We start from the raw sequence: 16,587 nt of genomic DNA, 5'->3' as shown, positions 1-16,587 counted from the left end.
GGGCACGGGTAAGGAAGCAGATGCTGGGCAGGTCTCCAGGAGAGGCCAGTGTCTAGACGCAAGATCCATGGGTTCTGAGGTCACACAGCCTTTGTGATCCTCTCTGAGTATTAGGGAGTGCCAGCTTTGGGACAAGGGGGTTTTAGGTACTCTGTCTCACTTGGACTGAGTCAACGTAGGACATGGCTTTCCAAATGTATTTTTCTCCAACAGTCAGCAACTGCCGTCATTGCCTTCTCTGCTTTCACCAGCAGGCTAACTTCTCTGGCTTATGGGAAGCAGCTCTGCTTAAGGAAGCTCTGGGCTGTTCCTCATTCATCCCCAGCTTCCATTTCCAGGGGAAGGGGTTGCTACTTGCAGGAAGTGGAATACCAGGTTTTTAATGGTGTTGGACTCTGGTTGGTGTTACATCAAAGCTCATTCACTCTACAGCTAAAGGTTGCTGATGGGAACACGAGATCCAGGCCATGCGCCAGCTCTGGGGCTGCCTCTGCTCCTTTATAGCAGGGCGACTGCATACATACCATTTAACACCTCGAACCTCCTTTAAAAGGTAAGGAGGACAGAGGAGCTCTAACATCTGATGATTCTGGTCAATAATTCCAGTATGAAAGATACCAAATAGGAAAGAATCATTGTAGTGCTAGCCTCACCATGAGTATTTACTGCCTCCCTGCACTGTGCTAGGCCTTTGCCATAAATGACTTCACTGTCTCATCACAACCATTCAAGGTTTAATATTATCTTGTTTTTTCAGACGAAGAAACTAAAGTTCAAAATAGGGAGGGTACCTAGCACAAGCATCCAGCAGATGCATCTCTAGGGTAAACGAACCCTGTGTCCAGTGGGGGATCGAGGTTGATTCTGTTCAAAACCCTTCATGAGCATCGCCTTGCAGCATAGTTCTAATGCATGGCCTCAGTCGAGGACAGCCCAAAGCTTTGGGAACCTGCAAGACCCGAAGAGGCTCCTGGCTTCGGATCGGCATAGTAGCTCACTTGGGAGTGAATCATCGGATGGAAGGTCTGTATATCCGCCTTTCCAATGTAAATCAAAACCCTTCATGATGGCTTACACAGAAACACAAAGCCTCTTCTTGCATTGGGATACAAAAATGAAACCCTCCAGGCAGCTAGTCAGGAGTTGATTCTAGCCTGCTCATTGTTTCTCATCCCTGATGGAAGGTTCTAGGCTCCGGGGAGGAGAGAAGGTGAAGGCTCACTTGGCAAAAGGAGGGATGTTATCAAGCTCCCACCCACCGTGGGAAGCAGTGAAGAGGGAGCAGCTTCCTTTCTCTCCCCCAACCCCTCTCCATTCTGAAGGCGGGCCCCAACTGCATTATGTTAGGCCACTGCACAAGGCAACAGTCTCCCTTTGCTGTTTGTGCACAGAGTGAAAACAAAACACACTCTTTGTCCTTGTACTGGAACTACTCCCAGCATGACTATGCCTAGACACCCAGGAAAGAATACACAGCAGGTGATCTGTGCCCAGCAGAGCAGAAGTCCCTGAGGCCCGTGCCAGCATAGCAAAGGCAGCAGAGGGGTCACCTATGAGCAGCGTGCCAGGAGCATTTAGGTGTCAGGCCTTGGCCTGGCTGCTACGGCATTGTGAGGAAGATAGCGGGCTGGGGCAACACCCATGTGTCCCCCTGGCGAGATGGTAGCCATCTTCAAGACGGCATCCATAAGCTACTTCCATCCCTTCTTCATGTCCTCTGGATAAGGCCCAACATTTCAAACTCAGAGCCAACCACAGAAATTATAGAGACATGCATTCCAGTTCCTCTACTCTCGGAATTTAAACTGCAAAGGCTCACATTCTGTTGAGCAAAGGAAACATCCGGGTGATTGTTCAGCTAGAATTTAAACTGCACTGAAGGGATGTTCCAGTCTGCAACTGCTTATCTCTGTTTTCAACCAAAAATCATCTTCTCTTGGCCTGTTCACCTTTGAATACAATTGATCTGAAATCTTGACTGTGAGCCTCCCATACACTTTACGGGTTTAAGAGGACAAACACTTAGTTACAAGGCTGCTGTGTCCATGGGAGGCACAGAGTCTGTGTCTAGTCCTGCACATGCCTGCAGCCAAAGCCTTCCCTTTTAAGACTTACTGCAGGACTTCAAGGAGCCATGGTCACAAAGGTAGCAGAGAAGCTGCTGTCTTGAACAGCCATCTTGGGCTGGGACCAAGCAGGAAACATTGGCAGCAGGCCGGTAGGACAAAGTAGTTCTTGACAAAGCCATTGTGCTCCTCTCCTCTGTCTGTCCCCAAACCTTCTTGTATATTTGACCCTCCTCCCAGCCAGGCCAAGGACATTTCACTCCAAGCCTCCCAAGGTGACCCCTTATCCCAAGTTCACCATCCCAGAACAAAGAATAGAGCCAGGAAGAGGAGCAGAGAGAATAAATAAAAAATAAATGGAAAAATCAAGACCTTTTTCCTTGGTCCTGCTTACCCGCTAAGAACACCGAGAACCAAGTTAAGTACAAAAAATGACCCTATGATGATTAGTGTAACAAAATAGATCCAGGGCCAGTCCCTTCCTACGGCATCATTGACCTGGAAGAACGGAATGATAGTTAGTCAGGCACACATAGCAACCGAGCATGGCCAAGCGCCTGCCCCTGGCTCCCCAGGCACTGCCCCAAGCAGTGCTGGGACCCAGGGATCCTCCAAGTGTAAATCAAAAGCCAAATAGCTTGTCCAGCCAATGGGTCAGAACTTGTACTTGAATGGAGACTTTTTGCACGGGTTGTCTTGGGCCTGATAGAGTCCCATGTTTAAGGATCCTTGCCATGGACACAGTGGAACCTGGGACCTTGCTCGGCTGCATCATAAGGGGTACATAGAAATGGTCAGCTTACCCGCTCAACACACCGAGAACCAGATTTAGAACGAAAAAGGATCCAAAGATGACCAGACTGACAAAATACACCCAGGGTAGCTCATAGCCCATAGCGTCCTGCATCTGGAAAAGTGGAGGAAAAGGTAGGAAAGAGAGAAAGCAGATTTGAGTTGCAGCAAAGAGGCAGGTGGACAGGAGTGATAACAGATCTAGAGCAGATAGTGGGGCTGCACTTGACTTTGGATCCCCCTGGATCTGATCCACCGTAACTTTCACCCTCATCTATAACCTACTTCTCCACCACCTAGGTCTGGACTATAAGAGGGGTTTTGTAGGCTCTGCCTCCAGGGGACTCCTGTCTGGCTCTCGCTGTTGTATTTCCTGGAAAAGAAAATGTCTCTAGTGTTCTCTATTTGCTTGTGGATGGGAGATCACCTCAGGAAAACAAAAATGGAATTTGTCTCAGCATGGAATGGTTTTAACTCAGCTGGCTCATGTGGCCATTACATCTACTGCACCCTGAGGCTCTCTGACCTTGGTGTCTGAAGCACTTCAGCTCCTTGCAGACCAAGCTGGAGAATGGAAGCCTTGGAGGATTCTATGGAGATAAAAGATGCCTTCCTTAGTTCTTGCCACTTAGACCCTGACTGGGACCAGAATTTAGAGGTTGAAGTTCAGGATTTCACAAGTTCTGCAGGTGAGAGGATGGAAAAAAGCACCGAGTTGGTTTATGTTCCTGCACTTATACTTACAGCCTAGATGATGATGATGATGATGGGAGCCTGTAACTGATAGGCGAATGGAGAAACTTACAGCACTAGCGCCTGTTAGGGATATGGAAACTGGTGACACACAACTCTCCAACTTGACCTTTACCGACCATGTCGATTATCGGACACTGGCCAGGATGGAAGTATGGAAGTAGTATGTATGTATGTATGTATGTATGTATGTATTTGCTTTGTTGTTTGTTCTCTCCCTTTTTTATTTTTCATGATACAGTTCCATAAGCTCAGCAATTTCCCCTTCTTCCCTCCTCATGCTCCATCTTCTGCCCCTACTGCAAAAATGGATGAAGAAACTGGAACATCTACTCAATGGCGAATGTATTTACACTCTACAAGTGGTCAAGTAATACAGATCAGCCCTCTTGTGGTCTTTGTCCCTGGGAAGCCATTCTTAGACATGTACCAACCCACCCCTGGCTACAAGGTGGCCGTCAACAAAGTCACAGAGCAGCAGTTCTTATCTAAAAGGAATCCATTCTGATTTAATTTCTCAAACCTATTTCTCCTGAGGTTAACTTGTTTAAAGGGGATTCGTAAATGTGAACCCCAGCTTTGTCCCTGTGAAATTACCTTATGGAAACCCAAATCTCTAAGGTGCATGAGCTTCCTGAATGACCTGTATCAGTGGTTCTCTGAGTGTGGCCCTGTGAGCCAGCACTCTCGCAAACCCTGGGGAGAGTGGTGAGCATGACAAATCGCTGGGCCCTGCGCCCCACATCTCTCACTGTGGCTCACAACTCTGTCTCCATCATTCCACATTTTAGGGGGCTGAAATGTGATGATCAGTGCTGTGACTTGTTCCTCTCAGACCCCAAATGAATATAATTTCCAGTATGATAAAGCCCTTGTGGCATCTCAGGCCCCGTTTAGCTGGGAGGGATGAGGCACATCTCCCAGGTGCTGTGTGTGCTCTGAGTATAAATATTCGAGAAGTTCTAACAGCCTACTGAACTCACAATGTCTTTTATGAACCCAGGAATACTCACTTGGTGTGAGAAAGCCACCCAATGTAGTGCAAATATTGTGTCAAAATTGGTTTAAACTAGCAGAGGAAGTGTTCCTAATAGGTGAGAGGACTTTAAAACATGCATAGAAAAATGGCATTAAAAGATAAGTTTATTTGGGGGCAAAATAATTTGAAATTCATGGCAATTTTTTTGAAATTTACATTTTCTACATCTTTTCAAGTGTCCTCTCTCATGCCTACTTTACCAGTTTAAATTCAAGTTAACATGAGCTGATTAAATAGTTTCATTCAAGACCTATTTTTGGTCTTTTTTTTTTCCCATAGCTATTGCTTTGGATAGCTCACCTATCTACTGTATTTATTATTTCTTATTTGTCTTATATGCTGGGATTTAGCTACATTAGAATGAGCAGTTTGGGTCTATTTTAACTCCTGGTGAGTCCCATGTGCCAAGAAAAGTACCCGACACATGGCTGGTACTCAGTACATGAATGACTGAGCTTGAAATGTGCTAGGCGGAAAGTCACTCTTGCCAATAGGGAGTACAGGTGCACGGAAGGGTAACTACACTACAAAGCAGTACATGCAACTGTACGATTACAGGGTTACAGGAGCCCAAAGGAGAGTGGGGCTGGGTGACGTGGAAGTCAGAGGGCTAGAGAGTGGAACTGCTGAAGGCACAGGCAGGAAGTTCAGGGTTCATGTGATCCTGGGAATAAGGGCTTCCTGGGAAACTGGCAGTTGTTAAAAATAGAGCCTACAGCTATAAACGCTTCCTGGCTGTGGGGTGGAGGATTTTCCCAGTGGTTGAATTACTAAAATATTTAGCCAAACAGCATCTGTCAGGATAAGCAGGGTGGGTATTTATGTGTCATATCGTTCCCAGTCAGGAAGCTAGGAGCCTTCCTTCAGCCAGCAGGAACCAAGCATGCAAAGGAAACCAGAGCAGTAGAGAGAACTTCCATAAAAGTCTTTGTCACCAGGAGAAGAAAAGCAAAAACAGCATTAATGCAAGATGTGGAAGGAACAACAAAAGGAGACTAAAGGGAGGCATGGTGAGTCAGAGGCCAGTGGCCACGAGGCCACACAACAGCAGGATCTGTGAGTCTCACAGTGACATAGATTGGGAGGCCATTCTTTGGTTACCCTTGACAGCAGACATATCAGAGTCCACATTTGTTCATGGAGCATGTCCTGAGTGCCTACTATGTAGGTGTGTATATTGTTTGGACTTTGCTACAGCTAGCTGAATAGGACTACAAGCTACCCTGTATCCTGGGTGCCAGGCATCTGCCAGGGAATTGCTGCTCTGGCACAAGTCCATGTAAATCTTTTGAGTCTGCTTGCAGCTTTTCTTCTCTAAGAAGGAACCCTGCTTAAAGGACCAGAAGCAGTCCCTTCCTTTTACTCTACATCAGTATTTCTTTATCCCTGGATGGTGATAGGGAGGTGTGCAAAGGCCTGAGGAGAACTAGGATCTCTCACTAGAAAACAAAGAACATAATGCACCATTTTGTACCCAACTCCATGGGGCAACAACTCCTGAAGTCCAAGCCTGAACCACGTGTCCCTGACCTGCTTTCATTATTGCCCTGCTTGTTTTGTACTTATCCAAAAGATGTGTGTGTGTGTGTGTGTGTGTGTGTGTGACAGAGAGAGACAGAGAGAGAGAGAGAGAGAGAGAGAGAGAGAACTGAATGATTGAATGAATGAATGAACGAATGAATGAATGAATTCATGGTGGAGTGTAGCTCCCCCTTGCTTATCCCTGGAGTGCAGACACTCTCCACAGGAGAGGTAGGAGCAGGGAGTGTGCTCTTACAGCTGCCTCTGGAGCCTGGGCAGAAGTGAGCAGGAGAGCCTCAGCCAACCTCCATGAAATGAGCTCTTCCTCACCAGCTGCAAGTTTTAGGAACAGGTTCACTCCAAATGTGCAATCCTGCAAGTCTCACACACATCCCAATGCATTTCAGAAATTCCCTTGGCCTCTGATCATTGTAGCTAATTCCTTGAGCCTCATACATCATTAGGGACCTCAAGTGGATGTGTTTCTGTCCTCAAGGTGATGCTTCCATAGATAGCCAGGGCCAGGGCAGGGAAGTGCTCAGCCTCCACCCTCCCCTGTTGTTCTGCATTTTTACTTTGGCTTCCTCATTTCCCATGGGCTGGTCCTCTTCAATTCAAGATGGTGAATGAGACACCAGGCTGGGATGCAGTGGTTAAGGCAATACTTGGGACACTGATGTCCCACACTGTAGTGCTTGTTTGAGACCTGGCTGCTTTGTTTATGATTTAGCTTCCTACTAATGGCAGTAGACGGTGGTTTACTTACATGGGTTCCTAATACCCATGTTGAAGACCCAGATGGAGTTCCTGGCTGCTGTCTTTGTGCCACTTGGCTGTTGTGACCATTGAGAAGCAAACCAGTGGATGAAAAAGCTCTTTCTCTCTCATTTTGTCTTCCAGATAAATAAATGCATCTTTTAAAAATATATAGTAAATGATAGGTGAATGGAAGGAAGATAGAAGAAGAAATCAAAGATGACTGAATTTCCACTGATCCTAAGAACTTCATTACTTCCTGGTGATCAATGTGTAGAAGCTTACAGAAGGAGGCTCTGTGGTCTGCCGGGTCTGGTAGAATAAAAGGCCCCCTTTCTGTCTCTATTGATTCCTTCTCCTTACTTTGGGACTCTACATCTGGGGGAAGGCTGGCAGAGAACATGCAATGTAGGGTGACTCTGAAGTAGGGCAATGCCTAGAGTGATAGATAAGATTGCTGAATTAGGACCCAGTCCTATTAGGCTATTGGCTAAAGTCCTTGCCTTGCACATGCAGGGATCCCATATGGGTGCTAGTTCTAATCCTGTCACCCCTGCTTCCTATCCAGCTCTCCTCTTGAAGCTTGGGAAGGCAGTCAAGGATGACCCAAAGCTTTGGGACCCTGCACCCATGTCACAGACCTGGAGGATGCTTCTGGCACCTGACTTTGAATTGGCTCAACTCCAGCCATTGCATTCACTTTGGAAGTGAATCAACAGATGGGAGCTCTTCCCTCTGTCTCTCCTTCTCCATATACCTGACTTCCCAATAAAAATAAAATAAAACACTTTTTAAAAAAGTGTTAGATCAATTGGAATTATGAAAAGAAAGAAAAAAAGTCATATAAAAATGACCCAGATTGATGACATCTTTATTCAGGGATAGAAAGGGGATATATCTTCTCAACGCTTTCATCTAGACATTTCTTAGGTCTATAACAAAGGAAGCATTGTGATTGGTTTGGTTTGGATGTAATTTTGGCTACCAAATTCATATAGGACTGAAACTGCCAGGCCATAATTTAATGGTGCTAAGAGGGTAGACACTTAATCCAGTTATCATCTTAGAAGGAAGGACCTAACTGAAGTCCTGAGGCCACGGGGTGGTGCTCTCAAAAGGGCATTTTTGTGCATGGTTGTTACAAAGTCCTAAGTCTGGCCTGAGTCTTTTCTCTGGTTCCCTCTGCACGTGCATGCTGTGCCCTTGACAACCAACACTCTCATCAGAGGTCAGACTGCTGGGTCATCTAACAAAATAGTTTCTCTAATCAGATTTTGAAAATATCCTTACTGGCCAATGGAAAGGACCCAATTTCCTCTTAAAATTTGGAGGAGGGAGTGCTTTCATTTTTCCATAGGTCATGGACTTGCTCACGTGGATTCCAGATTGACTGATTAGACATCCTTGTCCAGTTTACATTTCCACCCACTTGCCATTTCACAGCTGCAAGCATCCTCTACAGAAGTCCCTCCTCCCGCCCAGCAATTTTAGGGTTAAACTCTCTTCTCTCCAGCAGGTACAATCACTCCCTGACCTCCTCCCCCTCCTCTCTGTTAGGATACTCAGCCCACAGGTGCAGTTTCTCCAGCACGTTTTACTTTTTTTTCCCTTTGTCCCCCAAAACTGTGAGCTAAATAAATCTTTTCTCTCAGGCATTTCATTACAGTATTGAGAAGGTAGATCAACTCAGGGACTTTCCTAACAAAGGGACACAGATGAACACTTTGATATCCGTCATCTGCAGCCAACAGGGCCTCCCTAAGAACTAACAGGATGGCCACTTGACTGAGGCACATGGCCTTTCTGTTGCAAATGCTGTGGACAGAGCTAGAGGAGTAGAATACAAAAGGTGAGAAAGATCTCCTTGAAGCTAGGGTCTAATTTCTCAAAGAAAACCTCAGACTTGAATCTTCAACTTCACCATGTTTTTCCCAGAAGAAAAATAGAAGGACCAATATCCCTGTCCCTGGCTTCTCAAGGCCACCTTGGATCCTGGCTGATTCCAGGGTATTCCCAACCTGTATGCAACTTTTCCCACAAGGTTCTTGCCAAGAAGACTAAACAGTTTACCAAGAAAGAAGCCATTAGCCATCAAAAGTTCAGAGGGTGTAGACCCATAAAAGCAACAGTGGCTTAGAAGGCCAGTCACTACATAAAAGGCTTTGCTTTTGCCATGAATGCCATCAGTCCAAAGCAATGGCTACCTGTTGGATCACTAAGTGAGCATCATTGCAGGACCATTGCACCTGACTCCTTTTTCCTAGTGTCTGCTTATCATGTGCTTAAAATCCATGAGTGCCTCCGAACACTAGGAACAACCTGGCTAACATGGAGGAAAAAAACATTAGACTCCTAATGGTACAGCAAGCCCTCCACGTAGTAGAAAACAACTCCTCCATGTAGTAAGAAAAAAAATCTCTGCAATCCGATGGCATAATGCAATGACACCATGTGGGAGGTTAACATCTGTAGGCAGGGTGGTCCCCAATGTGTGTAGGGGACAGTCCACAGCCAGAGGGGTACCCCACAGGGAAGGAGATGGGTATGATGTCTGCCATTGTACCTTGGGAGCCTTTCAGACACCAGGGGTAATTTTGTATTGCAAAATTTCTTGGGTTTACAGAGAGAACCTCATCATTGGTTTATGTAGCATCCACCACTGCAATAGAGCTTGTTCTCCAAGCATAGGATCCAGGCTCAAGGCTGGTCAAATCTCGCTACCTCTCTACCCTTTGTACAGAGATCTCCACTGTCACGGAGCACACTGTCCTGTAGTGCTTAGCCCCACTCAGTCCTGGAAATACAGGAAGGCTGAGTAAATGTTTCTAAAATGGAAGTATTGAGTAATAAGCATTAATCTAATATCAGTGAGGTGGTATCAGATGAAATGATAAAATTCAACAAATGAGCACATAATAGCTCTGAGAGATGCTAGTTTTCCTTCCTTAAAGTGTCTATAACCCTCTCCTGTTGAGATAGTGGATTATGCGTTTTAAAGCGGCATGTGCACTAAGCAGGGTAATACTCTGGGGCTGACTAGATGTTAAGGCGGTACTCTGTAGGGCCTGACTTTTTTCTGCTCTGAGATTAGCAAGATCTGGGCTGCTATGTTGAGGTTCCCTAAGCTCCTTATTTCCAATGACTATGAGGACCTTTTTTTTTTCCCCCTTTAGAGACGTAGTTTCTCTATTTTGGTAGTGTAAGGAGGTTGTACTTTGAAAATAGGGTGGAAAGAAGAAAAATGGGGTAAAACATCCAAGTCACTTTTGTTTTAAACAAGGAATCTACCAGCAGCATGAAGACCAGAGCTAAATTACTGTGTGTGTGTGTGTGTGTGTGTGTGTATGAGTGTGTTTAGTAAAAGTTTCTTTTTAGCATATCCAGATATGCATATGCGATGGCAAGATGAAGCCTAAAGCTAAGAACTGACTTGGTCAAAATTAAAGCTTCCAACTGGTTCGCAACATCTTTTGTTATTTGGTCAAGACTAAATCCAGGCAGATGATTTTTGATTCTAAAAACCTCTTCCCATCACATTATTACTCATTAAGCATTCTTTCTAACCTTTTCTAAGTTCAAATTTTACGTAAAGAAAAATCAGTACAAAAAGCAATTGTGGAAAAACCCATTAAGGAGGCAATGGGTGGGGTCAGGAAGAGGATGACTGCCTGTGCAGTGTGCAATATTCCCAGGGTACCTAGGCCACAAGTGTACTGGTAAGCAGAAATCTTTTTATGGAGACTTATTCAGGTATCTAGATTCCTTAAAGTGGTATGAACAATGTCTTCTAGAATAATGCCTGCTCTTACCCATCCGACAATCCTCTCCCTGCCCCACAATCCTCACACATCACCATCTCTGGTGTTCCAGACCCAACTTAGTAGTCATGAGCATGAGGCTATTTCCAGTGCTGGGCACAAAGTCAGCACAGAACAGTTCATTTATTTGACTCCTATTTATGCTCCTTAAGTGTGGTCTGGTTGCAAAGTAGAAGGGAGAAAGCTCAGTGTTACAAGCTCACCCTAGATAGTTCTCACAGAAAAGCTTGATTCAGTAATTTTTGTATTGTTAAGAAGTCATATTGAACTATATGGGACAAGTAGGCTTGAATTATGTTCAGAGGGATAGGGATGCTTGGTTTAAAGCAAGGAAAGAAACCTGCCGGGGGGCAGGGGAGGGGGAGTCTATGGATTACGTCTAGTGGATTAAGTCACCACTGACACCCTGACATTCACACAGGAGTCCTGACTACTCTGCTTTAGATTTAACGTCCTGTAGAGCACCTTGGAAGGTAGCCCCAGCAGATCAGAATGGAGCTCCTCTCTTCAACTTGGCTCAGCCCTAGCTATTGTGGCCATTGGGGAAAGACCAGTGAATGAAAGCTCTTCTCTCCTCTCTATTCCCACTCCCATCATTCTACTTTTCCAATTAGAAAGTTTATTTTAAAAATCCATCTGGAAGAGGAAACACAACTAAGAACTGTTACAAATCATTAGATTCTTCCTCTGGGGTTTTTCAGCACCCATGAGCGTGAATGCTCTTTATCTAATCACATTCTCCCCACGATACTTTTAGAGGCTTGGAAATTCTGAGAGTAAATGGAGAGACTTCCACTGAACAAGTCATTTACAAAGAAAATCACTCCTACATTTGAATTTTGATGTAATTTCCAAGTCACCAGTATCACCCTTTTTTCTTTGTCATCTGCAAATGCCAGAAACAAGCCAAAAAGGGATCGCCTTACTAGGGTCTCGATTCCATGCATGACCAATGGCGTTTGTAGCTAGGGCAATGTTCTAGCACTGTTTGACCAACATTATTTTTAGCTTATCAAGTCTTCCAAATCTTAACAGTAAAATGCAATGATAGTTATCACAGGGAAAGAGAAAGGAAGCCACTATTGTGCACAATAGAAGGCAGGTGTCCACCCCTTGCCACAGTGACTTCTTTGGTCCCTTCTAGCCTAGGACATATTCAGTGATGGATTCAATTTTTCTTTATGTTTCAATGACCTACTTTTTCCTCAGAAACTTCAACTCAACTGTATGGTGCTTGAGAATGAACCCATTCATTGTTATTTGAAGCTCATCACTGCTCTTTCTTAAATCTCCTGGATATGCTTTCAGGATTCAAAGGAAAATTCTCATTTTTCTAGCCTCAGTGGAAATTTCACTTAGATAAGTGCAAACTAGTGGCAAAATATCAGCAGCAGGTGGATTCAGTAGGTTACACTTCTAGGGGTTTCAAACTCCAGCCTGAGAATCAGAATCATTTGGAGAGCTTTTTCAAAATGCAAAGTCTAAGGTCCTAACTTAGGAACTTCTCATTTGATGATCTGGAGGGAGATCTGGGTATCTTTCTACTTAGAAAGTTCCATATTTGCAGAATATGGATGCAGAAAAACATGAAGATATAAGAGACGTGGCTAGATATATGGGCCTAGAAACTAGAATGATGAATGCTGAAAAGAAAAGAAAAAGAGGGGTGGGAGGGAGGGAGGAAGAAGAAAGAGCCAGAAGAAGGTCAAGGCAATTAAAGAAAAGGTCTGAAGGCAGGCGCACTGGGCTGGGAGGGGTTTCTCTGGGAGAAGATTCTATCATGAATAACCAAGTAGGGGACTCATTGTCAGTCTTAGGTATGGTAAATGTGCATGTCATACACACGCACTTGCTGGCCACTATGAAAAGATGCTGGGAAAAATCAGAGAGAGGCACGATCCCTGAGCCTGGGATTGTTCCTTCATCTGAAACAATTTTTTTTATCATGTGCAGTCTGAGCTCTATTGCACACCCGAGTGTGTGTGCGCACACACACAGACATGCCAGAGGAGAAAGCACAACACAGCTGCTGAAAATTGGTAGTTGCTGTAGTGTGCTTCTTTCCATTCCCCACTCTGGCTGTCATTTTGACAGTGTTTCTTTGGGCCACATCTGGCTGGCAGGGTATCAAAGGACTTGTGGGGGAATGGAAGGGTGCTATAAAAAAGATCACAAAAATACATCAAGACCATCAGCAAAGTAAATTTTATCTATTTCTCCCCTCCCCTCCCCACCACCCACCTACCCCCCAGTGCCACCCTGCCCACAATCTGATGCTGTAGAAATATGGTCCGATCCAATCACACATTCTCTGGCTCAGCAGCAGGGATTGCCTATTTGCAGAATGATGGCTCTGTCCTTGGCTGGCCATGATCATCCAAGGCAGAAACACCAGTTAGAGCCATTTGGGACTCTGATCTGCTATGTTAAATAAAATAAAATGTACTCAAGTATAGTGAGTCAACTCTCTATGTCTACAGATTATTCAAATCAAGTCCTTATGGAACATGCATCTGAAAAATGTTCTCCAATAATTTGTTATAGTTTGAGGAGCAGCTGATCTGATCTTTGTTTTCTGAAAGCATCAAAATGCATCAACATTGTCATAGCACGAGCTCTAGTCACACCAGACTTATTCAGTTTAGAATTTCATCTGCTCTCCTAAGCTGAGCTTCATAGACTAAACTGGATTTCATTAATGCCTGACTCCTGAGATCCCAGGAACACCTCTTGCACGCAAAGATGAAAATTCAATCTAGGTTTTTTTAGGTTGAAGTCATCATAAACAAAGGAACGAATAACATGCAACACTGAGTTTTGTCATGTCAACGCTAACGTGACATTGTAAAAAAGGCAATTCTGAATCAACAAGACATGATGCTTATGAGAAAATGTAGAAGATAACATCACATCTTCTACACTGCTACAAAACTCTTCCTTCCAACTCAGAAAGAAGTCGACACCTCTCTTGGCGTTGACTCCCTTCTATCTGGCAGCTCTGCTCCATGGGAAGGCATTCTCTTCCATCTTACTCTTTTCTGATTTCATTTGTAGACACTTCTCCCTAAGCAAGCTCTTGGATTGTTTGCATGATGGCCAAATAAATTTGACTATTTGCAAAACTCTGAGAGAGATGGCATTTTCAAGATTGGCAACAAGCTTCATTCACTCTCCTTCTGGAGAACAACACTGGATTCTGGCCACTGATTTCTCAGGCTGAAGCAGGAGACACTACAAAGAATGTATTTTCTGGAGGTTTTACAAATAATAGACTTGCTTCTGCCAGACTGGAGACAGCTCAAATATGGAGTGTGTATTTGCTTATGGAATAGACTGTCTATGGATCTGGCACTTCAGTAGCTCAAAGGTTGGCAAAGTCCTGCTGGCTGATGGATAATACAAAGGCATCTTTACAGTACAGGGAGAGAGACTATTGATTGGCTGGCAAGCAGGAAGTAATATTTCTAAATACACTTCACATAACCAGCAGATTGTTTTGCTAACAGTAGAAGTTAAGGGAAAATTAAGAGTGAGTAATAAAAGTGCAACAACCTGCCTAAATAATGCTACACAATTCAGCATTTTTTTTTAGATGACCAGGCCTAGCATTTCCTGTTATCCCTAAGGATTTTTACTTGTCTTCTCTGGTTCTATCTTATTGGGAAGGAGGCATAATGGAAGAAGACTTGAATAGAACTCTGTGACAGTTTTGGTCAACTCATTCATTGAATACTGACTGTGTATTCATGTTTTTTGCACTATGGTTTGTCCAACTGAAACATGACATTTTTCTAAGGCTGGTGGGCAGGGAAAGAGGACTCATTAGAGTGAAAGGTTCATGCTTTGTTTCTTAGGCACAACCTGGAAGAAATGAGACACTCATCAACCATTAAATCACAATGTATAGGTGACTTCAAAATCATGGGGACAGGGAAAGGGAGGTGTCAGGACAGGTATGCACTCCTTGCCCTGTATTGAGCATCTCAAGCTACATACCCAGTACAGCACGTCAGTCCAGCCCTCCATGGTGATACACTGGAACACCGTCAACATGGCGAAAGCAAAATTGTCAAAGTTGGTGATGCCGTGCTTGGGTCCGTCCCACCCTGGCTTGCACACTGTGCCGTTCTGGCACTGTCGCCCATGGCCCGTCTCCAAAGCACAAGGGGAAGGATCATCTTCTGCTGGGACATCTCCAATGGCCAAGGGAAAAGAGAACGAGGGAATAGAAGGGATGGGGAGAAGGGCAGAGAAAGAACACAAAGTTAGGGAGAAATGTGAAAGGAAAAGGCTGATGAGGTGACTAAGGTGGACCTAGCAACCATAATCCAGACAGGCTTTTATTAGTTCCTCCATCTAGGAACTGAAGAGCACCAGGAACTTGGGCATTCACTTCAGGTGTTGTTACTGATTTAGAAGGATGACTCCAAAGAGTTGTTATAAAACTGTATTTTTATTTCAGACATTGATTTCAAAGATAGTAGGACTAATGCCCATCCTATTACAACATGTCAGTATCACAGTCAAATACTCACTTGAGAAATTATAATGATGCAACCACCTCAAATAAAAGTTGTCCTGGAAAATGACAAAATCCACATTTTCTTTCCTTTTTGGTGGTAACATAACCATATACATTTCTGTTGGGTCATCAGAGTATTCAAAGATGAGGGCCAGACTAGTGCTGACTTGAAGACTCCATCACACAGTTAATTAGTCAACTGTTCCCATCCAATAATGCCTCCTGACTCCATAGAGACTCATTCTATCACAAACCATATTATGCAGTACCACAACTTAGTGGAGCCTTGTACCGATGAAGAATTAGGGAAATAACTCTATAGAGGAGAAACCTCAATACAGCAGTCCTTATTACAATTTGTGGCTATCCACACTCCTGGCTGTATTTCATGTGCAGCAGGCAGAGCTGTGCAGTGCTATCCTTTACTCTCCAATGTCAATGCCTTTTAACAACAACAACAACAACAATCCTTTCCCAATCTCTCCCCAAGACAGAGTGTCAGTAGAAGAGAAGGAGATGATTTCTGAGATATAGGTGGGGATCTTTCAGGAAATGGTAGAATACGTTGTCCTGAAGAGTCAGGGGACATTTGAGTTGATTCCACCTGTGGGAAATGGTGACAAGCAACTGAACAAGGTGAGATGTGGATTACTAGTGCCAAGGGAATGGTTGGAAACTTTAAATAATACTTCACTGCTATAAGAACTCAATCATGGTAAAATACTGGGGAAGTTTTGGCTTCATCTGTAACAGGTATGGAGTTCACAGAAGTTTGTGAAATTAAGGTCACGGTCTTGTATTCATTGAGAATGATGACAACGGCAAACAGAAGAGACGTCAGTTCTGACAAACAGAAACATGTTTGTTCATCGGTCTTCATTTAGAGATAGTCGTTCACCCAGGATCTTTTCTTGTTTCAGATGGAACAAAGCAAGCACAAGTTTCAGACATTTGCCTGATGGACACTGGCTGTGCACTGGACATCTATTGGTCAATTGGCTATTCTCTGATTCTGGCTTTTAATTTGAGACTACTCACTTCCAAGGGGAAGACGGGAAGAGAAATATTAATCTTTAAGGATGACACAGTTGTTAAAGAACAGAGTGAGATCTGCGGCCAAAATTATATGGGGCAGTGGTGGTGGCTTCTTTTCTTCCTCTTCTGCCACGCTCTCTTTTTCTCACTTTCTTTGACCACTTCATTGAAATATAATTGGCATGCCTTAGAAATTCATCAATATGAGTTTTCTTCATAAATTTGAGTTGTGCAGTCATCACCACATTCCATTTAAAAACACTTTCATCCATCCCCTAAAATTGA

General features: G+C 44.1%; 1 protein-coding gene across 25 annotated transcripts in view; it reads right to left on the bottom strand.

Annotated features, from left to right (window-relative positions):
- LOC121167446 (voltage-dependent L-type calcium channel subunit alpha-1C) overlaps positions 1-16,587 on the bottom strand; it is a 206,167-nt gene that overhangs the window by 151,234 nt on the left and 38,346 nt on the right. For 18 of the 25 annotated variants that reach the window (XM_040996844.1, XM_040996856.1, XM_040996857.1 and 15 more), the window contains 2 exons: positions 14,742-14,938; positions 2,461-2,564 (listed from right to left, as the gene is read on the bottom strand). In XM_040996844.1, the coding sequence (XP_040852778.1) occupies positions 2,461-2,564; positions 14,742-14,938 (301 nt within the window). Of the gene's footprint in view, positions 1-2,460; positions 2,565-2,869; positions 2,974-14,741; positions 14,939-16,587 lie in introns of all 25 variants that reach the window. The other 7 variants (XM_040996850.1, XM_040996858.1, XM_040996861.1 and 4 more) reach the window with 2 other exon arrangements.

The sequence above is a fragment of the Ochotona curzoniae genome, unplaced genomic scaffold, assembly GCF_017591425.1.
Source record: "Ochotona curzoniae isolate NIBS_2020 unplaced genomic scaffold, NIBS_Ocur_1.0 patch371, whole genome shotgun sequence".
Taxonomy (NCBI): Eukaryota; Metazoa; Chordata; class Mammalia; order Lagomorpha; family Ochotonidae; genus Ochotona; species Ochotona curzoniae.
This window is presented reverse-complemented; position numbering and strand designations above follow the sequence as displayed.